The sequence below is a fragment of the Xiphophorus hellerii genome, chromosome 6 (assembly GCF_003331165.1).
Source record: "Xiphophorus hellerii strain 12219 chromosome 6, Xiphophorus_hellerii-4.1, whole genome shotgun sequence".
NCBI lineage: Eukaryota > Metazoa > Chordata > Actinopteri > Cyprinodontiformes > Poeciliidae > Xiphophorus > Xiphophorus hellerii.
In genome coordinates, this window is record NC_045677.1 from 5,727,827 (window position 1) to 5,746,444 (window position 18,618).

Below are 18,618 nucleotides of genomic sequence, written 5' to 3' on the forward strand. Positions count from 1 at the left end.
AAAAATAATGTCGGAAAAGTGTTGTGAGGAAAAACTAACACTACAAAATAAGTTGTATTTGACCGGCTTGGCTACCAATTAGGTAGCTTTACATACCTAATTGAAACAGCTTTACATAATGTCGAGTTACTTTTGGTTTCTGATAAGCCTAAACATTCCTCGTAACCTCAAGTCTCGCGATACTTTATCTTAAAAAGCCCTTCATTGCAACTTGTCCTAACTTTGTTTTTCCAAAGTTACAGTATTTTCATTCACTTGTCGAAACGACCTACTTGAACACGTCACTTGATGGCCATGTTTTTAACGATGATGCGTTCACCTATACTCATGCATCAGCATTTGAAGAACTCTGAAATTATTATTATTCTTTTTCATCCTCCTAGTTCTGATTCAGGTTTTCATAAATAACATCACTGACTATTTTTAAGTCATATTCGTTTAAGTAATAAACGAATATGATATATCTAGTTATCTCTGTTATATACATATATTTTGGCATTAGTGGCCCTTATTAAGAGCTACCAGACAGGAAGTGGGCATGGGGAAGATAGACATGCAACAAAAGTCTCAATCGAACTCGCGTGGAAACACATAGCCTATGTTCACGGGGCGCCCGCTCTGCTGCTACACCACGCAACTCCCCCTACTGGCCACTTTTATGAAATGCTACAACAGAAAACTGTTGCCCCCGGTAATTTGCTGTCAGAAAATTCCAGCGCGCTCCTACTTTTCGAATGTTTGGCTACAAAAACAACCAACCAAACAAAACAAAACAAAACAAAAAATATTAGAATTATTAAGATTCCTTTAACTTGTTTTTCTTGTTTTTATTTATAATAGATCATTTTTATATGTAATCAACTGACTTATTGTAACATAGAGAATCTGATGTACCAATCAGTTCATTGAGAGAGCGCTAGCAAAAACATTAGGGAGTGGGATTGGGCTCGACACAAAACAACCACAACAAATATGATGGACAGACTTAATTCTTACAACTGTATTAGCGGCTTGAGGACCAGACGTAACAATGAGTGAAGGTGCCTCCGCATATGCGGCCAGCGAGCGTGTGGAAAACGAGCGCTCCCGGCGTTTGAACCTGCGCAACGGGCGTCGCTGCGTTTTCATTGGTCTGTTGGACGTCGAGTCGCACTGGCAGTCAGGAGGAGGTTGTTGTGTTTGGGGAAACTGCGGCTAGCATCACAGTTAACCAGCGCGACTGTTACACGTCGGGGACGTAAACCGCGCATATCGGGTGGTTGTATATTTTACACCGCTGAAGAAGCCACAGACTAAAAGGATAAACGTTTATTTGTGCGCGGCGACGATGTCTGTCCCGGCAGGACAGGGATGAAGATGACACAACTGTTGTGGCGAAGTGTGTCAGTGTGGCTATGTATAGCTGTACTCTTTGGGTGAGTTTTTTAATTCGTTTTTTTAACCACCTGTCATACATTTTTTTTAAAAAAATGTTTTTGCTGTTATGTGACCGTATAGAAGAAGACTTACAAACTAACTGACTGCTAATATGTCGTGCTCAAACCGTAATACACTCGTATAGCAGCAGCAGCTAGCTAGCTAGCCCTGACGTTATGTTGTGATGTGGCACCTGGCTGACTTCTGACCTGTTGGGATGAGGTAGCTGTAGCCGCTGACTGAGGTTGAATCAGCAATACTCTATCAACAAGTAGCCATAGGAATATGTTGTACAGTCGCTAACTTTTTGGTACGTTTTATAAATTAGTCCAATTTAAAATCTATTTGAGGACTACAAGAGTAGCTTTCTTAACAAACCCTACAGCCTTCTCTGCGTGAGTAATGACAGGTTCCTAATAATGACTATCCCTGATCTCAGATCAGCCTATAAGAGGCAGGTTTGGTTCACCAGCTGACCGGTTAGTGGCTGTTTTCTTTTTTCCCCCTCGTGTCAAAAAAGATTAAAAAGCCTGAGGTTGTTGGGAATATGAACCTCTGACAGAACTCATTACGCCAACAGAGGCAGCATCTGTGGGATAAGAACCTGTCCCACCCACGATATTAAAGGTTAGTTACAGCATATCAACCACTGACTGCTGTTAATCATAAAGCGGGAAGGGTGACGCAATATTTTACTAGTATAAGCATTTCTGTAGAAATCTTTGTGGACATGACTGTGTTGGATATTTTTAGTTCAGTTTGGTTTCTCGGTTTAAAGAAATAGCAGTTCTAGTTTATGTTGTCTGTAAATACCTGGTGTCACCATATTATGTATTAATAAACGAATGTGACTTATTTACTTATTATTTGTTGGCGTTAACAATAGCTAAGTTATGAATTTGCACCAAACGCTGGCTTATACGTTTTTTTTTTTAACATTTATTGTTTTATTTGTTGCTCTGTTTTGAAACTAGCAGCAGCAGTAGTTTTCCACTTTTCGCTGTTGTGTTGGAGTAGACCACTTCATGAATATTTCATGTCCCAATGTACGTAATAGTGTTATTATTATTATTATTATTTTTTTTTTTATTGCTCCAATAGAAGTAAGAATACATAATGACTGTACGCTTCCACAGTGCGACCTAGTAGAACATATCATTTGACTGTAAACAAAGAATTAGAATATTAAAGTTTATTGTCTTTGAGGGCAAACTTGTATGACTATGTCATTATCAATATATTACCTTAAAATGATATCAAAATGACAATAGTATCGTTTATTAGGAGAATTATTAGGACACGCAAAGATTAGCTTCAGTCGTGGACAAACTTATTTCAAAGTTTGTTGATATTTTAGACGTCTCATCAGTCTCCAGGGTCCATTAAAGTTTTGTCTCCATTCTTAATAAGAGGCGGGACGGAGATGACTCACTAGTGCAAGGTGATGGCACTAACAGCTGGATCACCCCAGAAGCCCATATAAGAATACAGATAATAGTAAAAAGATTCATTTGGACAGTTTGTCAGTGAAGACTTTCTGTTTCCTGAGGTGTGTCTTTTAACTGTTGTCATTTCACAGACGATATCAGTTTAGCTTTCCGTGCCGAATACCTGAGCTTTTATACAGTTTTATCAGTGCATTATGATGTTACCATTCAAGGTGACTCAGCATCGTTATTATTGCACTGATTCTCTTCTACTGCAGCAGGTGTGTTAGTTGCTATGTGGGATCCACGGAGCCACAGCCAGAGGCTCAGAATCAGGCGTCCTCCCAGGACTTCCAGGCGACGGAGGACTCAGGGGATCCGGACCCAAATGAGAAGGTAACGCTCCATAATAGTGTGATGAAGAAATAATCTAAAGCATTATTAATGTTCTGGCGAAACTAGGGCTGCAGTTAAGGATTGTTTAAGTAACTGATTATTCTGACGATTAATCGTTAAAACTGAATTTATTTTTTTAAATGCCTCATTTTACAGAATTATTTTTTTTTTACCATTTAAGACTTTTTAAAACAACATTGGACACACACTAAAAGGTGCAAATGAATAAATAATTAAATTCCTTTTTTAAATATAAGAAAACATTTTCTTTTCCTTTAGTAAATCTGAACCAGGTCAAGCTAAAGCTGTTCTTCTTGAATATGTTTGGCTAAAATCTATTTACAGACAAAATTCTCTTTTCTTTTTGTATATTAAATGCAAAATGTGTACAATTTATTTATTTTTTTTTTTTTTACAGTTTTGGCTTAGTTACTGCTCTGAATATGTTGGAGTTTTTTTCAGAAAGTTGCCTTTTTTGAGTCCGATTAATCGACTACTAAATTAGTTGACGATTATTTTTGATACTCGATTAATCGTGATTAATTGTTTCAGCCCGAGCAGAAACACTTGAAACAGTGAATATTTTTTTTTGTTGATTTGATAATATTTCGTGTGTTTGACACATTGTTAAAGTCATTGATCTTGTCTCAGACTCTTCTGTTTAAACACCATCGCTTTGTTTTTTGTCAAATGCTCATATCAGTATGTATTTGAAAGTGAATGTGTTTTTCTTTCGTTCTGTTGTTTTAGAATGAAGACATCTGGAGTCTACCTGAAAATGGGAAGCTGTCTGGAGATCATCAGCATAACGGAGAACAGCTGACACAAGAAGTGGAACCTGCTGAGGTAGGGGAAACGGACAAAAAATGATAAAAATACTCCACACACTGAGTTGTTGAGGATATCTGAAGCATTTGATTTTTTTTAACGGGAATATTTAAGCGTATAAGAAAACAATGTGTGATAATGGTGTAACTTATTACTGAACTCTATTTGTGAACATTTTGTTCATTTATTTAGTACATATGTTTTTCCTGTTTAACCATTCTTAATTCCTTTATCTGATTTGTTTATATCACAATAACACAATCTATAATTTGTACCATGAAGTCACCATACAGTTACCAGTTACCTAAAAAATAAGTAATAAATGGTTTTTTTAATATAATAATCTTTTTTTTTTTTTTTTTTTTAAAAACAGCTGTTTTTTCAGCTAAGGTTCATTGTACAAGTTGTTGATCAAGGGATAGAACAAATTTCAGATTTTTAATTGTAAAAACTATGTATATTTTTTCCCCCTGCTTTACAGATATGAACTACCTTGTGTTGCTTTCACATCAGATCCCCTCTAAACACATTCAGGTGGTTGTAGCCTGACAAAATGTTCAAGGTGTAGGAATAGTTTTACAAAGTGATGTAGATGCAACGATGGCGTATAAGGGTCATTGTAGATAGAAAAGAAAAGGAGTAAGTTTTCACCCAAAAAATCTCAGAAATTTTCTCGAAAAAAGAAAAAAAAACAAGGAAATTTCCAAGTCTGTGAAGTCAAAAATTTGCTAGAAAAAAAACGTTGAAATTTGGACATTAATCTCAGAAATCTTCTAGAAAAACGTGGAAATGTCTGTGTTTCAAAAGTAACAAAAAAATGTGACTTTTGAAACTCAGAAATTTCTGAGTTGTTTTTCTAGCAACTTTCCATCTTTTTTTTTGCCTAGAAAATTTCTGAGATTAATCTTAAAATATCAGAAGTTTTTGACAAAAATGTACTCTGTATTTTTTCTATCTACAATGGCCCTAACATGCCATATTAAGACTCAGACCTAAATACAGGGGGGGAGGAAGCAGAAAGCAAAGTAAATCCTCACTGCTTCCAAACACCAAGATGGCGCCTGTAAGCAAACCTGTCTTTGTGTGTATTGAACGCTCTCGGAATATTCAGCGCTCTCTCATAAATCAGCCTCTCAGCTGCGGTTAATGGATCCAGGGTCACACCCGAGTGTCTCCGTCTTTCCTTTAGGCCGTTGGATCAGATGAGCCGACTGTAGAAGCAGAGCCGGAGGAAGACGGGAGGCTTTCGGAACCCGAGCAGAACTCTGAACGTCAGCAAGAAGAAACATCTGGATCTGAAGAGCCGGACTCTGAACCGCCACCCCTTCCTACAAACTCCCTGTCTGTTATTTCTGCTCCATACAAAGATGACCCCAACGTAAACAGCGTCCACATGGTCGCCACAAACAGGCAGGCCGTCGCTGCACTCCACGCAAATATTTACCTTTGTTTGCGTTTGATGTTTCCTGCTGAAAAAATAAAAATGTTTTCTTTAATTGCTTTAAGTGATGGATCTGAAGCAGCTGCACCTGAGATCACTGATTTCGACCTGCTTCCAGTTGACTGTGAAGAAGAAGAGGACAATCCCTATGATGACAGGTTGGTTCAGTTATATAGAGCCAAAAAATGCTTATTAAAAGTTGCGAGTAGGGATGCAAGTTGATTAATGAGTTAATCTAAAGTTGGTTGATAAAATCAATCAACTAATGAGTAGTTGAGAGGCCGTTTTCTCTCTTGTATCGTCGTCTTTCTGCAATATGAACAGCTAAATTTTTCATGATATTCTGACTAAAAAAAAAAATAAACACATTGTTATAGTTTAACAATTTTTTGGGTCAGCTGCATTAAATGCTGACCAAATAAACAGAAAAAGCCAAAAGAAGGTTATTTGTGAATCAATTGGAACTCCTTTTACTCCAGTAAACCATCACTCTGATGCTTGCATCCCTGGCTGTGACAAACCATGAGGGAGTACTGTTATTATTTGTCTTTTAAGGAGTGATAAACGCTGGTTTTGGTTCCCTCAGCAGCCCTCCAATAGTGCTGGAGAACACCTCCAATGCACACACCACAGGTACTAACGCCGAAGTGGCCCCCCCTCCGAGTCCTCCCAGCAGTAAGCATCTGGAAGCCAACGCGTCGCACATGCTGAAAGAGCAGGTGAGGCGATCAGACGAGCTGTGGTTTTTTTTTTTTTCTTTCCCCCCCCCCCCTCTGTCAGAGGAGGTGTCCCAGCTCTCATTCCCTCATTATCTGTGACAGGACTTGAGCTCCCCTGTCGGCGCCGACGCAGACTCCACTGCGAGCAGCAAAGACCCCGAGGACATCCCCACTTTTGACGAGTGGAAGCGGAAGATGATGGAAGTGGAGAAAGAGAAGAGTACGATCAACACTTTTAAGTGGTTCGCTTCAAATTGGGAGATTATTCAGATTAAATCTGCTTTTTTTTTCCCTTCTTTTTCTTTTTCTCCCTTCAATAGCTCTGTCCACTCATACCTCTAACAATGGAGGGTCTCATACGGTGAAAAAAGTCCAGAAGAACTTCCATAACTACGCCTCGGTAGAGTGCGGGGCCAAGTTACTTGGTGCTAACCCAGAGGCGAAGGTACTTTGTAAATTATTTCTTGCTTACCACACAGATGTCGACACATTCCACTTTCTTTCACTTTAAAGAAGGTAAATCAATCTGATGTCTGCTAACGTTTTCCACAGAGCACTTCGGCCATTTTGAAGGAGAACATGGACTTGTACATGTTAAACCCCTGCAGCACTAAAATCTGGTTTGTTGCTCTGCCTTCAGTTACTACGTGTATTTTCATTCTTCACCTGAATATTATTCTAAATGTGTTTTATTATCATTATCTCTGTTGCTCAGGTTCATTATTGAGCTCTGTGAGCCCATCCAGTTGAAGCAGTTGGACATTGCTAATTTTGAGCTTTTCTCCTCCACCCCTAAAGACTTTCTCGTCTCTATCAGCGATCGGTAATATGATAATAATAATAATATCCTTAGATTTTCATGTTTTCTTGCTTTCCAACCCCAATGTTGAGCCAAATCAAATTCTTGGTCTTTAAAAACTTAATTTTTGGAATATCTCTATTTTTTTTTTCTTCACCATTGCACTACTTGGATTTTCATAGTTCAGAGTGACGTCAGGTCGACCAAGGCGGCCATGTTTTTTTGTATTTTTGTTTTTACGGCTTCCATTTATTTGGACTGTGAATTCAAGTCAATAGAATAGACCAGGCTAAGATTGTTAAAGGAATTAAGTCATAATGTTACAACAATACAGTCCCAGTATTAGGAGTGTGAAGTATTAATTTTATGATAATTCAAAAAAAAAAACAAAATTGAAATGAGGAATGTTGAGCATCTTGCAAAGTTATACTTTGGTTTAGGTGAAACAAATATTAAATAATGTTTTACCACATCAGCATCAAATTATTATCAGTAGCAGGACTTTGAAACGATCGTGCAAACACTTGTGTATTACGAGGAAAGAACCACGCGGACAGAGGTGGTCATGTCTTTTTTTTCACACTAAAACAACTTTATTCTCATAATTGTAAGACTTTTTTTTAACTAAAGAGCAGAGAATTTTTTATTACAATCTGAAAAGTGTGATGTGCATTTGTAGTAACTCGTCTTTACTCTAATTCTCTTTAAATTAAAACGTTTGCATTCTGTATTCAATGTCAGTAAAGCTAGAAATCAGACAGGAACTTTATTACTACCTCGTTTTTCGTTATTGTAAAAAAAACCAAGTAAACGTCCATGGGCACGTTTGGACATCATCAGATTTTAAATCCTTACATATTGTCAGTCATGGTAACACCAGATTGTGGCTGTTGGCCTTCAGACGCGTGCGTCGTTGGAGTAACTTGTGTCGTATGAATGAACGTTTGCAGGTACCCGACAAATAAGTGGTCAAAGCTGGGAACCTTTCACGCCAGGGACGAACGCACCGTTCAGAGCTTCCCATTGGACGAGCATCTTTACGCTAAATACGTGAAGGTGAGCAGAACCACCATCAAAGTTCATTGTGTTTTTGTTGATGGAAAGCACAGTAAAAAAAACAACTAATTCTTTATTGTTTGTAAAAATTCATGTTAATCTCTTTACATGGCCACTTTTGAATTTTCTATAATATATATATTTTTTGCTTCTGATGAGCAGTTATGTGTCTCTATGTGTTGCTTGTATTGCATATTTTTCTAAAAGCATGTTTTGTGGCTGGGTCTCTTGCGGTGAGATGGTGGCACCGCTTCACCTGCTGTTATTCATTAGAGCTGAGCTCTTTATGTCATCCTGTTTGTAAGCATGCCTATATATCCTAAATCTTTTTCTCTTTGTTTTCTCTTCTCTTTTCTCTCGCCTCAGATGTTCACCAAGTACATAAAGGTTAGCCTGTTCTTCTTGTAGCGCACGCTGTTCGCATCATCGACAGGATGATTGTGTGACTTCCGTCCTAGTAAACGAATCATTTACTAGAATGAAATCTTAACGAGTATTTCCTAAAGCCATTCTAGCCAAGCACATCATCTTTCGTGTCTTCTGAATTATTCACGCCAGCCAGTTTGTTCACTGAAATCCCTTTGATTTCTCAGCCAAGTTAAATCAGCTGCTGACATTTCTGATTTGTTCTGAGCATCTTTACCACATAATCTGGCGTTTTTGGGGTTTTTTCAGGTGGAGCTGGTCTCTCACTTCGGTTCGGAACATTTCTGTCCCCTGAGTCTCATAAGGTACGTTAGCTTTCAGATTAGTGTTAGCAGGACGAATAAGAAAGAAAAAAAAACAAACATTGGAAGTAGGGTTGAAATGAATAATCGTGATGAATTGATTATTCAAATAATCGTCGGCTAATTTAGCAATAGATTAATCGTTGACCAGAGTATACAGACTCGAAAAAGGAATTCAGATGTATTTTTAGCCACACAGAATAAAATAAAAAACATTGGAAGTAGGGCTGAAACGATTACTGGTGATAAATTGATCACTATATTAGCTGATCACTATTTGCATAATCGTTAACCGTATACATGAGTACACAGACTCAAAAAAAGACAATTTGCTGAAAGAGCAACACATTCACAGCTGCAACACACAACATGCTCAGAGTAGTAATTAAGCCAAAACTACACAAAGAAATATTAACAATTTGAATTAAAGATTTTTTAAAAAACTGTAAATATGTCCTACAATTTCCTGTTAAGTCCACCTTCATACCAATTACTAATCACTTAATCCAAAAAACAATCAACAGATCAGCCCTGTACTGTATTGATAAGTCGAGCAGAAAGGACTGAACCCCACATGTTGATGCTAGAAATATTTTATTAGCTGCAGATGCATCCTTTGCTACAAATGAGCAAGTGATCACTCACGTTAAGGCATTTTAGGCATTAAAATGTTTATTGTTCTATTTAAAAAGGAATTGAATTATTTATTAGCATCTTTTAATGTATTTGTAATATTACATGAAAAGGGGTCAAATGGAAAAATCTGCAGAATTTTCCATTTTTTTTTGACAGATTAATCATTATCATTAATCATTGTATAGATGAATTTTCTTCTCTGTTTGATATTGTACACATTTACAAATCCCTCTAGTTAGGATTAACTTGTTTCTAACTGATAGACCTGCTAATTTCATACCGAATAACCTGAACTCAATTCACAGATAGTATTTTTAATCTCCTGTATCACACCTTTGGTTACCGGAACCAAAGGTTAACTTTAGTAAAAGCACTTTCATTAATTACCTGTTTACTGGAGGACGCTTCCTTTCTTGCATTAGAAATGTTTCAATTTGTTTGTTTGGTTTTTTTTAATTTGTTTTTTTTTTTGTCAGGGTGTTCGGGACAAGCATGGTGGAAGAGTACGAGATCGCTGATCCTCCAGAGAGACCAGAAGATCAGGACGATGATCTAGGTGGGCTCATACTGTCCACACAATATATTAGGAACTTTTTTTTTTTTTGTCTTAAATTAAAATAAAAATTAACAAACAATTCTATGCATACTCAAACATTTACTGTATAGTAGAGATGCACAGACCTAAAATTAATATCAGTATCCATAAAGGCAGATCTATTCATCTATTAATTCTATGCTACGTAATCTGAACGACGTCATGCTTTATTTTACATTTCATTTAGGATTCCTAATTGCACTTTCTGAGCAATTATAAAAGAAGAAGGTTTGTTGCAGTTTGTTTTTTACCTCTTTGACCAAAGTAGTCAACCTATTGTTTCAGTCGTTTTCAGTTTTTTCTACTTTACATCGGCTGTTTTACTCCTAATTGCACAAATTAAAGTTCTGTTGTTTTTCATGTTAGACCACCTAATGCTGCACTGGTGCATCAAATAAATTTGTAATTTATTACACTTATGTCTGCGGGGGAAAACAGAAACGTTTTAAGTCAGTTCAGCGATGTTTTTCTGTATCGGATCGGTATCGGCCGATACTTGTATCGGGAGTGAAGAAAAGTGGATCAGTGCATCCCTAACATACAGTCAATGAGATCATTTCATCTTCCTCTGTTACTACAACTACTAGTAAATGATTCGCCATGACTGGACAGAGAACTGATTACAGTAACTGTCAGTTACATTTTTGTTAAATATTGGGAAGAAAGCAAATTTAAAAAAAAATTATAATAAAAAAACTGCATAATTAAAAAAAAAGTCACTTGTTTAATTATGAGTATTTTTGGTTTAGTAAAATGTTTTAATAAATGAATTATTCATTTATTTATTTTAGATCTCATTGAGCTTTCAATCCTCATTTCAGATTATCCTCCTGGGAGTGTACCTGGAGAAGACAAGTCCAATAATCTGATTGGATCAGCGAAAGGTCTTGAATCAACTCAATATTTGTATTAATGACTTGCGTCTTGGTAATAAGAGCTCACAGCTTCGTGCTGCAGCGTCTCGTAACCGTAGTGTTTGGGCTTTTCGTTTCCTCAGATGCCATTTTCAACATGGTGAAGGACATTGCTGATGTCCTTGGAGGTAATCAGGAGACGACAGGTATAAACACAATCTCTACTGACTTTATCCGTTCTGCTTTCCTCTAACTAAAACAAATATCTATGATGTTCAGCACACTATGAAGCTTCTTCCTGTATGTCAGTAAGTGACGTCATGGTGACAGCTAGTCATTATTTAACGCCTCTCTTGTTTTTCCCAAGGCAACCTTTCATCTCAAGATGTGAACATAAGTGAACAATCCCAACAACCTGAAACCGCCACGGAAACTGCGACCACTGACCTCGAGTCTGTGTAAGAACCTGCCACAGTCCTAGAATACGGAGCAACATCATAGTAGAATGGCCCAGTCAAAGTCTAGACTTCTGGTGTTTTCACACCTGATAGTCCAGTAGGCTGGAGTATTGGGAACCAAAATCAAATGATCAGTGGTTCCTGGTGCAGCGACGCCACAAGTGAGGCAGGAGAAACAGGATTTTCAAAAGATTTGATTGGTTTGACACGGTGCGGGGTGAAAGTGAACCGCAGCAGCTGAAAATGTAGCAAATGTTGCAGCTCTGGTCCCCAATAGCACCAAGTGTAGTGATTTATCAGGTAATCTGATTGACTCAGAAGTTTAATAACATGCAATATAATGTGGTAGTCTGTGACATGGCTCCCAATAGAAAATGCTGAAGAATGCAATTAATAAAAATGTTTAAGGTGGATAAAAACTTTTATTATCGCTTGCCTTTATATTACAAAGACAGTTCCGTGGTATACTCTATTGATATTTCATAGATGATTGTGACGTATTTTTATCATTGAAGTCCTCTACCCTGTGCCCTCATGTTGCTGTGTCTAATACAGACCTGGTTTTCCTCTTCATGTTGTGTTTCCAGTCCAAACGCTGCAGACATGCAGGGTTTAACCGACTCGTTTGCTCCAGACGCATCAATTACTGAGAACTGTGAAGAAAAGCTCCCCCTAGTGGAGGAAAAAATCATCATTCCATTGGGAAAAGAAGAGGAAGAATCAATCACCTCCACAATCATTCTCCTTGACAAGGAGGAGGAGCTGGAAGACGACAAGAAGGACAATCAGAAACGGGATGAAGAAAACCTAGAATACTGCGCTGTGCGTTCTTCCTCTTGTTCCTGCACGACTTCTTTCCAGGAGTTTCTCCAGCAGCAGTGTTCAGCTTCCCTGTCCAAAAAGAGGACTTGCCAAACAGTGGACATAGTTGAAACAATTACCTCTGTCGTGACACCCTTGGTCCCGCCCTCCTCCCCTGCCCAACCCGAGCCTCAACCTCATCCCGGCGAGGCGGATCAGTCCGATGAGACAGAGGCAGCCTCTGAGCTGCAGCCAGATCGAGACGCGACGGACGCAGAGGCAGCACCGCCTTCAGAGAACCCAGAGGGATCCGTGTCCGAGCACAACGATCTGGAGCCCAGTCAGATCCCGATCCTCCCCGCACCCAGCGCCACCGAGTCTTCGTCTGCCAAAGCCACGCCTGTCGTAGAAACGCCAGACGTCTCCTCTGAGGAACCAAAGCACGAGTCGGGGCCTGAAAAGAGCCAGGATGTGTCGACAGAGGACAAACTCGTCGAGCCTTCGCTCTCTCTCAGTGGCAGCTCTGCGGAGGTGAAACCCAGCGTCTCAGCAGATGACGATCCAACAGAGGAAAAACCCAATGTCGACCCCGCACAGGAGGAAACCAGTGCCTCCAATGAAACTCAGGATAACCTCAGTCAGACTCCAGTTTCCTCATCCGCTTCTTCAAAGAACCAGGTTGAGCCGCCGGAGAGTCTCCCTACCTCGTCTGAGGTTCCTCCTATTGCGGCAGACATGACCACAGAACCCGAACCCGCCCCCAGTCCCGTCACTGACGCCAAAACGGACGATCCGGCGGAAGAATTCCCAGTTCCATCGGGCGGCCAAGACCAGCTGTTTCGTCCTTCTGTTCCGACCAGCACTTCTCCTACCTCACCGTCTCTTTTAGACATTTACGCAGAGCCCTTTAACGGTACGGAGCAAAACGGAAACCAGGTGCACGGTTCCAGCCAGAAGGAGTCGGTCTTCATGAGACTTAACAACCGAATCAAGGCGCTAGAGGTGAACATGTCCCTTAGCGGGCGCTACCTGGAGCAGCTTAGCCAGAGGTGATTCTACAAGAGGCTGTTCTGCAATTCTCAACTCTACAGCTTAAGAGGGATTTTAAAACTTCATTTTTTGTATTTTTTTTATTCAAGGTACCGGAAGCAGATGGAGGAGATGCAAAGAGCTTTCAACAAAACCATCGTTAAGCTCCAAAACACATCAAGAATAGCAGAGGAGCAGGTAAGCAATGGCTAGCAAAGACCAGCTGGCCTGACAGAGACGAAGTGAGATGGTTTTAGACCTGAACGCAGAAACTCTTCTGAAAGGTTCTTTCTGTAGGTCTGTTTGCAGTAGGATAGGGTTAGGGTTGTCATAGGGTTAGGGGTTAGCGGCACTTCTTTTTACCGAGTCTTAAAAGCACAAAGACGTCATTTCTGGCGTCCTCTCTGCCTTTCTTAGAGATTGATTTGAAATGTGCATATTGCTGGTTATGATTCCAAGGTGTTTGTTCATTGTGTTCTTGTTTCTTTTTTTTTTTTTATTAATGGTCTTGTTATAGGACCTGCGTCAGACTGAATCCATTCAGTTGCTGCAGGGCCAGCTGGAGAATGTGACTCAGCTGGTTCTCAACCTGTCTGTCCGAGTCAGCCAGCTGCAGAATGAGGTAGACGCAGCGCCGCCGGCACTAAGCCTTCATCTGCTTTATCACAGCTTTATCAACCTGATACAACTGAGGACAGTTAGTCTGTTTAATTTACCAGGTTGGGATGTAGAAAGACAGATTTTTCAGATTTTGTGTACCAGACAAGTTCACTGACATCTAACGCATTTTCTCCGTGTTCGTAAAGTGCGTGGAATATTATTGCTTCCTCTTTGCGACCGATTTGCTTTTCGTCTGTGTCTCCCAGGTGACCGACAGGCAGAACTACCTGCTGCTCTCTCTCGTGTTGTGTGTGTGTCTCGGCATTTTGCTGTGCGTCAACCACTTCCGCATCGCCGTTCCTCCCACCGCGGATCCAGAACCACCCAGCACCAAACGTCCCACCTACTGCAGTCCCGAAAGGTACAACGAAAGGAGTACAACGTCGATTATGAGCCTAATGTGCGATTCTCATTCGAAAGGCATCAATAAGCGATTTAAATAGGCCGAGGATGCTTGTGCTCATTTCATTTCGAACTGCCGTGGATTTTTATTACACTTAAAAAGTGTAGCGTTGCGAGGTTGAATGCAAAACTCTGATTTTAAGGTGATGAGCTTACTGCATGCTTCTATCTCAACCATGACGTCTCTGTCTGCACAACAGGCAGTATCCTCCCTGCGATGAGACAGGATTGAAAAGGAGGGCATCTTATCCACTCGTAAACTCTGAGACCTTTCAGTTGGCCGACGCTGAAGGTGAGATTATCAGGGTGATCCTAAAAACCTAAAAAGGTTTAAATTCATGTATCTAAAGCTAAGGCCTTATAATGTCTTAAATTCATAAGTAATTGGGCTTTAAATATGTTAATCACATATTCTGCCAATTGTCTTGGCAGGACTATTTAATCTCGTGTGTTCTATATGTAATTTCTTTTCTCACAGGGCTTTTGAGACAACTACTAGCATACCCTCGCTAGCTAGTTAGCTAGCTTTTTAGTTCTGCAATGGATAAGTGCAAATGTAATGCCAGTTGGCTGGACGACATTCATACATCTTTTTGGAGAAAAAGGTTTTAAATTCAGTTTGTGGTTTTTAAAAGAGGTCTTCAAAAGTCTTAATTTCCTTTTAAAAATGTAAGTTGGCCTTAAATACGTTAATCACAGGTCTGAAATTTTGTCTTAGCAGAACTATTTAATTTCGTACCTTCTACATGTAATTTTTTTTCTCACAGGGCTTTTGAGATAAGTCACTGCTAGCATACCATTGCTAGCGAGCTAGCTTCTTAGTGTCCATGATGGATAAATGCAAATTTATTGCCAGTTGGCTGGATGAAGTTCATACGTTTTTCGAGGAGATAAAGGTCTTAAATTCCATTTGTGTTTTTAAAAAAGATCTTAAGTCTTAAATTTGAGTCGGTGAAACTTTTATTATATCACATTATGCAACCAGGAGAACATATTAATTGCACGATTATAAAAAGAGCTTTCTTATTTTGTTTAAAGGAATGCTGCACGCCGAGGAAAACAGTCTTTGTCTAGCGAACAGAAAGGTGTGTGAAAATCGATTCCGTTGCTACATAAAAATTGAATTGAAGAGCAAACACTAATCTTCTTCTTCTTCTCTCCTCGCCACACACAGAGGCGGCGGCGTAAGCTGAAACCTCCAGACCGGGTGGAGACGCTGAAACCCTGCTTCCAGTCCGCACCCGAACTGTGCAACGGAGCCGTCGGACGTAGCCGCGGAGACGTCACCGCGCACGCCGCGCCGCTCATAAAACATTTGCTCCAGCCCGTGTTCAGGGACTCGCCGTCGGAGGGAAGCTCCGAAGGGTCCTCTCAGTCCGACGACCCGTCTTTCTGCGGCATCAGGTCGGCCTGCTCCAGGATCTGCGACGGGCTCCCTCCGGTGAAAACCCAAGCAGAAAAACGGGCGCTAAGACGCAGGCGTCTGAAGCCCGCCTGCGCCGTGGTGGACTTGCTTCACGCTCCTCGGAGGGACGATAACGAGCCAGCGCCCGTCACTTTACAGGACATCATCGTCAACAAAAAGACGGAGCACAACTCCGGTCCGTTGGTTGCAATCCCAGGTCCTGTGTGACTCTGCAAGAGTCCTGAACTTGAATGCTAAGCTGGTTGTTAGATTCCAGTAGCTAAAGGCAGCTCCAACCTCCATCAGACATTCTGTTCATCCTTTCCAGTAAAAGAAAAAAAAAAATAATAATAATGTTGTGTTCATATCCTCTGTTCAGTTTTTGTCAAAGTTTCTGTTTGGTACAGTTGAACTACTCCTTCCAGCTCTCCAGCTAAAGCATTTTTGTTTTATGAAAATCAGACTACTACTCACCTGAATTAAAATAGGATACTAGAGGTTCTACTTCTTTACAGTAGCTTTAGTAGAAAACAAAATCCCTGAAGCACTTTAAACATGATCAACCAACCCTTTGTTCTCAGTAGTTCCTGTCCAGCTCCTCTCACCTGAGGGGTTCCTCAAAGCTCCATCCTCGGCCCACTACTTTTCAATCTGTACTGTATGTCTTTTCTTTGACTATGTTTAGAAAACATTTATTACTGTCCCCTTTTTTTCCCTCTAAAGTCCCACTATGAATGTCAACACTTTAAAATGCAAGTTAATTTTTAACACCAAATTTGGTCGAACTATCCCCTATAGTTATCCTTTTCTTTTTGTCTTAAATTTCATTCCAGGCAGCATTAAAAATGTCTCAGTCTTAAATTTGACTTGTTAGACCCTGCAGATACTTTGTAGATATGTAGAGCTACAAATATGCAGCCACAAATTAAACCACTGCCTTTTTTTGGCGACTAAGTATGATTCTTTCTAAGGAAGGGTTAAAGAAATATAAGTATATTTCTTCACAGAAAATCTCTTAATAAATCAAAACGTTTGAAACTCGATTCCTGTTTTCAAACATCCTTGCAGCAGTTCCTTGTCATCCCGAGTAGAAGTGAAAATTAACCTTTGACCTGAACTGTACACACAAGCCCATCAGCAGCATTTTGTGTTCCATCTCACAGTGTGAAGTATTTCTTCAGAGAAATTCTCTCTTTCTTCAAATGGAGAATGCGCCCCGGTTAGGAGGCGTGTTCAGGGCAATGTGCTGAAATGTCGATTGGAGTGGAAAATGTTTGCTTTTGGGAAGTGCTGCAGGTAATGTAGCTTGTAAAATGTTGTTCTGCTGTCTGCAAATGACTCGACTGGAGACGAGTGTGAAGGAAATAAAAAAAAAATTCTCTTCACGCTGCTTAGAAACGCACTCTGGTGTAAAATATCTGCATTTCTAACTTTGGACGTCAGATGTTGATGTTGTAAATGAAACGTAGGGAAGTTTTGGTTTTGAATATAGAAAAGCAAAAGTTGCTGCTTTTTTGTTTTCCAGCATTTAATTATAGGAATCAGAAAATCAGGCTTTTTTTTTTTCCTCTCCCGGATCTCTTTACTTGCATGGTTAGATTTTATTTCTGGAGTGTCTGAAAAGTGGAGGAGACTTTTTTTTTTTTTTTTTTTTTTTAGCATAGGATTCATAGAGAAATTTCACTTTTTACTGTTTTCTGCGTTGTTCGTCAGACGTTCTGAATGACATTTGTACGACAACCACTACTTCTTTTGTTCCAGGTAATGCTGCATATAAAAGTGACTGAAATAAATGGATGGACTAGACTGTTGTTCATTCAGATAAGCTGGGTGTTTGTCCTTTCCATAGGCGTTCTATTTCGCCTAATAAAAATACTAAAAGTACGTGATGCACTTTTTTGGGGGTTCTGATCTGTAAAAGACAGACACTGATAACCCAAAGATTATCTCTTCTAGGATTCATATTTTAAATACCCGTAACATTTATAAACCCTATGGGTTTACAACCAACCTCTTGGCGTCATAATTAACATAAAACCATGTTACATTTGTTTGGTTACATGGAGCATTTCAGTCTGACTTGTGCATTATGGATACAAATCACTTAACAGGCCAGTATTTTGTAAAATTGTCTCCATTTTTAGCTTTAAATCATGTTATAATTTTATCAAAACATACCTGTAGTGTCGCTTTGATTCTTTCATGCATGTTTGAGAAATCCTCTAGTCTCCCGTGGCAACCATTCAGCTGTGGAAAATGCCTGGATGGACCTAGCCCCGCCTTCAAGGCCCAGCAACTCCTCAGAGCTGCAGTTTCCAACCACACTGCCCCCACTCAGCTCCTTCAGACTAGCCAGCAGCAATTAGCAAACACCTGGTGGAAGAGCTCATTTACTGTGCTAACTACTTCTCAATGAAATGCTGGTTAAAAAACAAAACTCTTTTAAAGGTTAATAGAGGAGCCATGTTGCGTTGACTTCCTGAAGGTGGAGATTCAGAAAGAGCAGGAGTTTTTAAAGAGACAGAGGCCCATTTTCAAGGCGTTACATCACAAAGTCCAATTTCTTTTAAGTCATATTAGGTACATACAGACTTTTTATAACAACTGTTAGGTAACAGTTATTTGATACTGCTGTAAAATGGCAAGATGTGCCTGGAGAGCACATGATACTGCCCCTTTAAATTCACCTTTAATTACAGTAGCAGGATCTCACTCCTTCATTGCGACGGTAAACATAGATTTGACTAAATCTGCTGGAACTATGACCGGAGGTTTTGTGGTTTTTCAGTAAACAGCCCGATGACTGATCTGTCATGCTGTGTGTCTGTTCATCTTTCAAAGACTGGGAGTCAGAGGTCATGGCATCATTAACTTTTTTTAAATCCTCTCAGGAGTCTCTTCATTTACCCTCTAAAGTTAACGACAAAACTGTTCACTGCCATTTAAACGCTTTCTAAACGTAACAAAT

General features: G+C 39.7%; 1 protein-coding gene across 3 annotated transcripts; it reads left to right on the forward strand.

Annotated features, from left to right (window-relative positions):
• The first annotated feature begins 1,136 nt into the window (after window positions 1–1,136).
• LOC116721125 (SUN domain-containing ossification factor) lies at window positions 1,137–17,476 on the forward strand. Of its 3 annotated transcripts, none has more exons than XM_032564648.1 (24): window positions 1,137–1,415; window positions 3,125–3,239; window positions 3,990–4,085; window positions 5,257–5,477; window positions 5,574–5,666; window positions 6,095–6,227; window positions 6,330–6,447; window positions 6,548–6,672; window positions 6,780–6,847; window positions 6,943–7,050; window positions 7,977–8,082; window positions 8,449–8,469; window positions 8,758–8,813; window positions 9,923–10,002; window positions 10,863–10,925; window positions 11,039–11,101; window positions 11,263–11,353; window positions 11,941–13,203; window positions 13,294–13,381; window positions 13,701–13,805; window positions 14,050–14,204; window positions 14,446–14,537; window positions 15,284–15,330; window positions 15,420–17,476. In XM_032564648.1, the coding sequence occupies exons 1-24, from the start codon at window positions 1,351–1,353 to the stop codon at window positions 15,876–15,878; spliced, it is 3,831 nt and encodes a 1,276-aa protein (XP_032420539.1). In that variant the 5' UTR covers window positions 1,137–1,350; the 3' UTR covers window positions 15,879–17,476. The 3 variants fall into 3 exon arrangements, with proteins under 3 accessions (XP_032420539.1, XP_032420537.1, XP_032420540.1); XM_032564646.1 differs by having other exon boundaries at window positions 1,138–1,415; window positions 3,122–3,239; XM_032564649.1 differs by lacking the exon at window positions 8,449–8,469 and having other exon boundaries at window positions 1,138–1,415; window positions 3,122–3,239.
• The last annotated feature ends 1,142 nt before the right edge of the window (window positions 17,477–18,618 follow it).

Bases quoted from the DNA above. Each gene is read 5' to 3' on its own strand.
- LOC116721125 (XM_032564646.1), top strand. From the start codon at position 1,351: ATGAAGATGACACAACTGTTGTGGCGAAGTGTGTCAGTGTGGCTATGT. The intron at 8,814-9,922 runs GTACGTTAGCTT...TTTTTTTGTCAG, and splicing joins TGTCCCCTGAGTCTCATAAG to GGTGTTCGGGACAAGCATGG. The intron at 14,538-15,283 runs GTGAGATTATCA...TTTTGTTTAAAG, and splicing joins TCAGTTGGCCGACGCTGAAG to GAATGCTGCACGCCGAGGAA.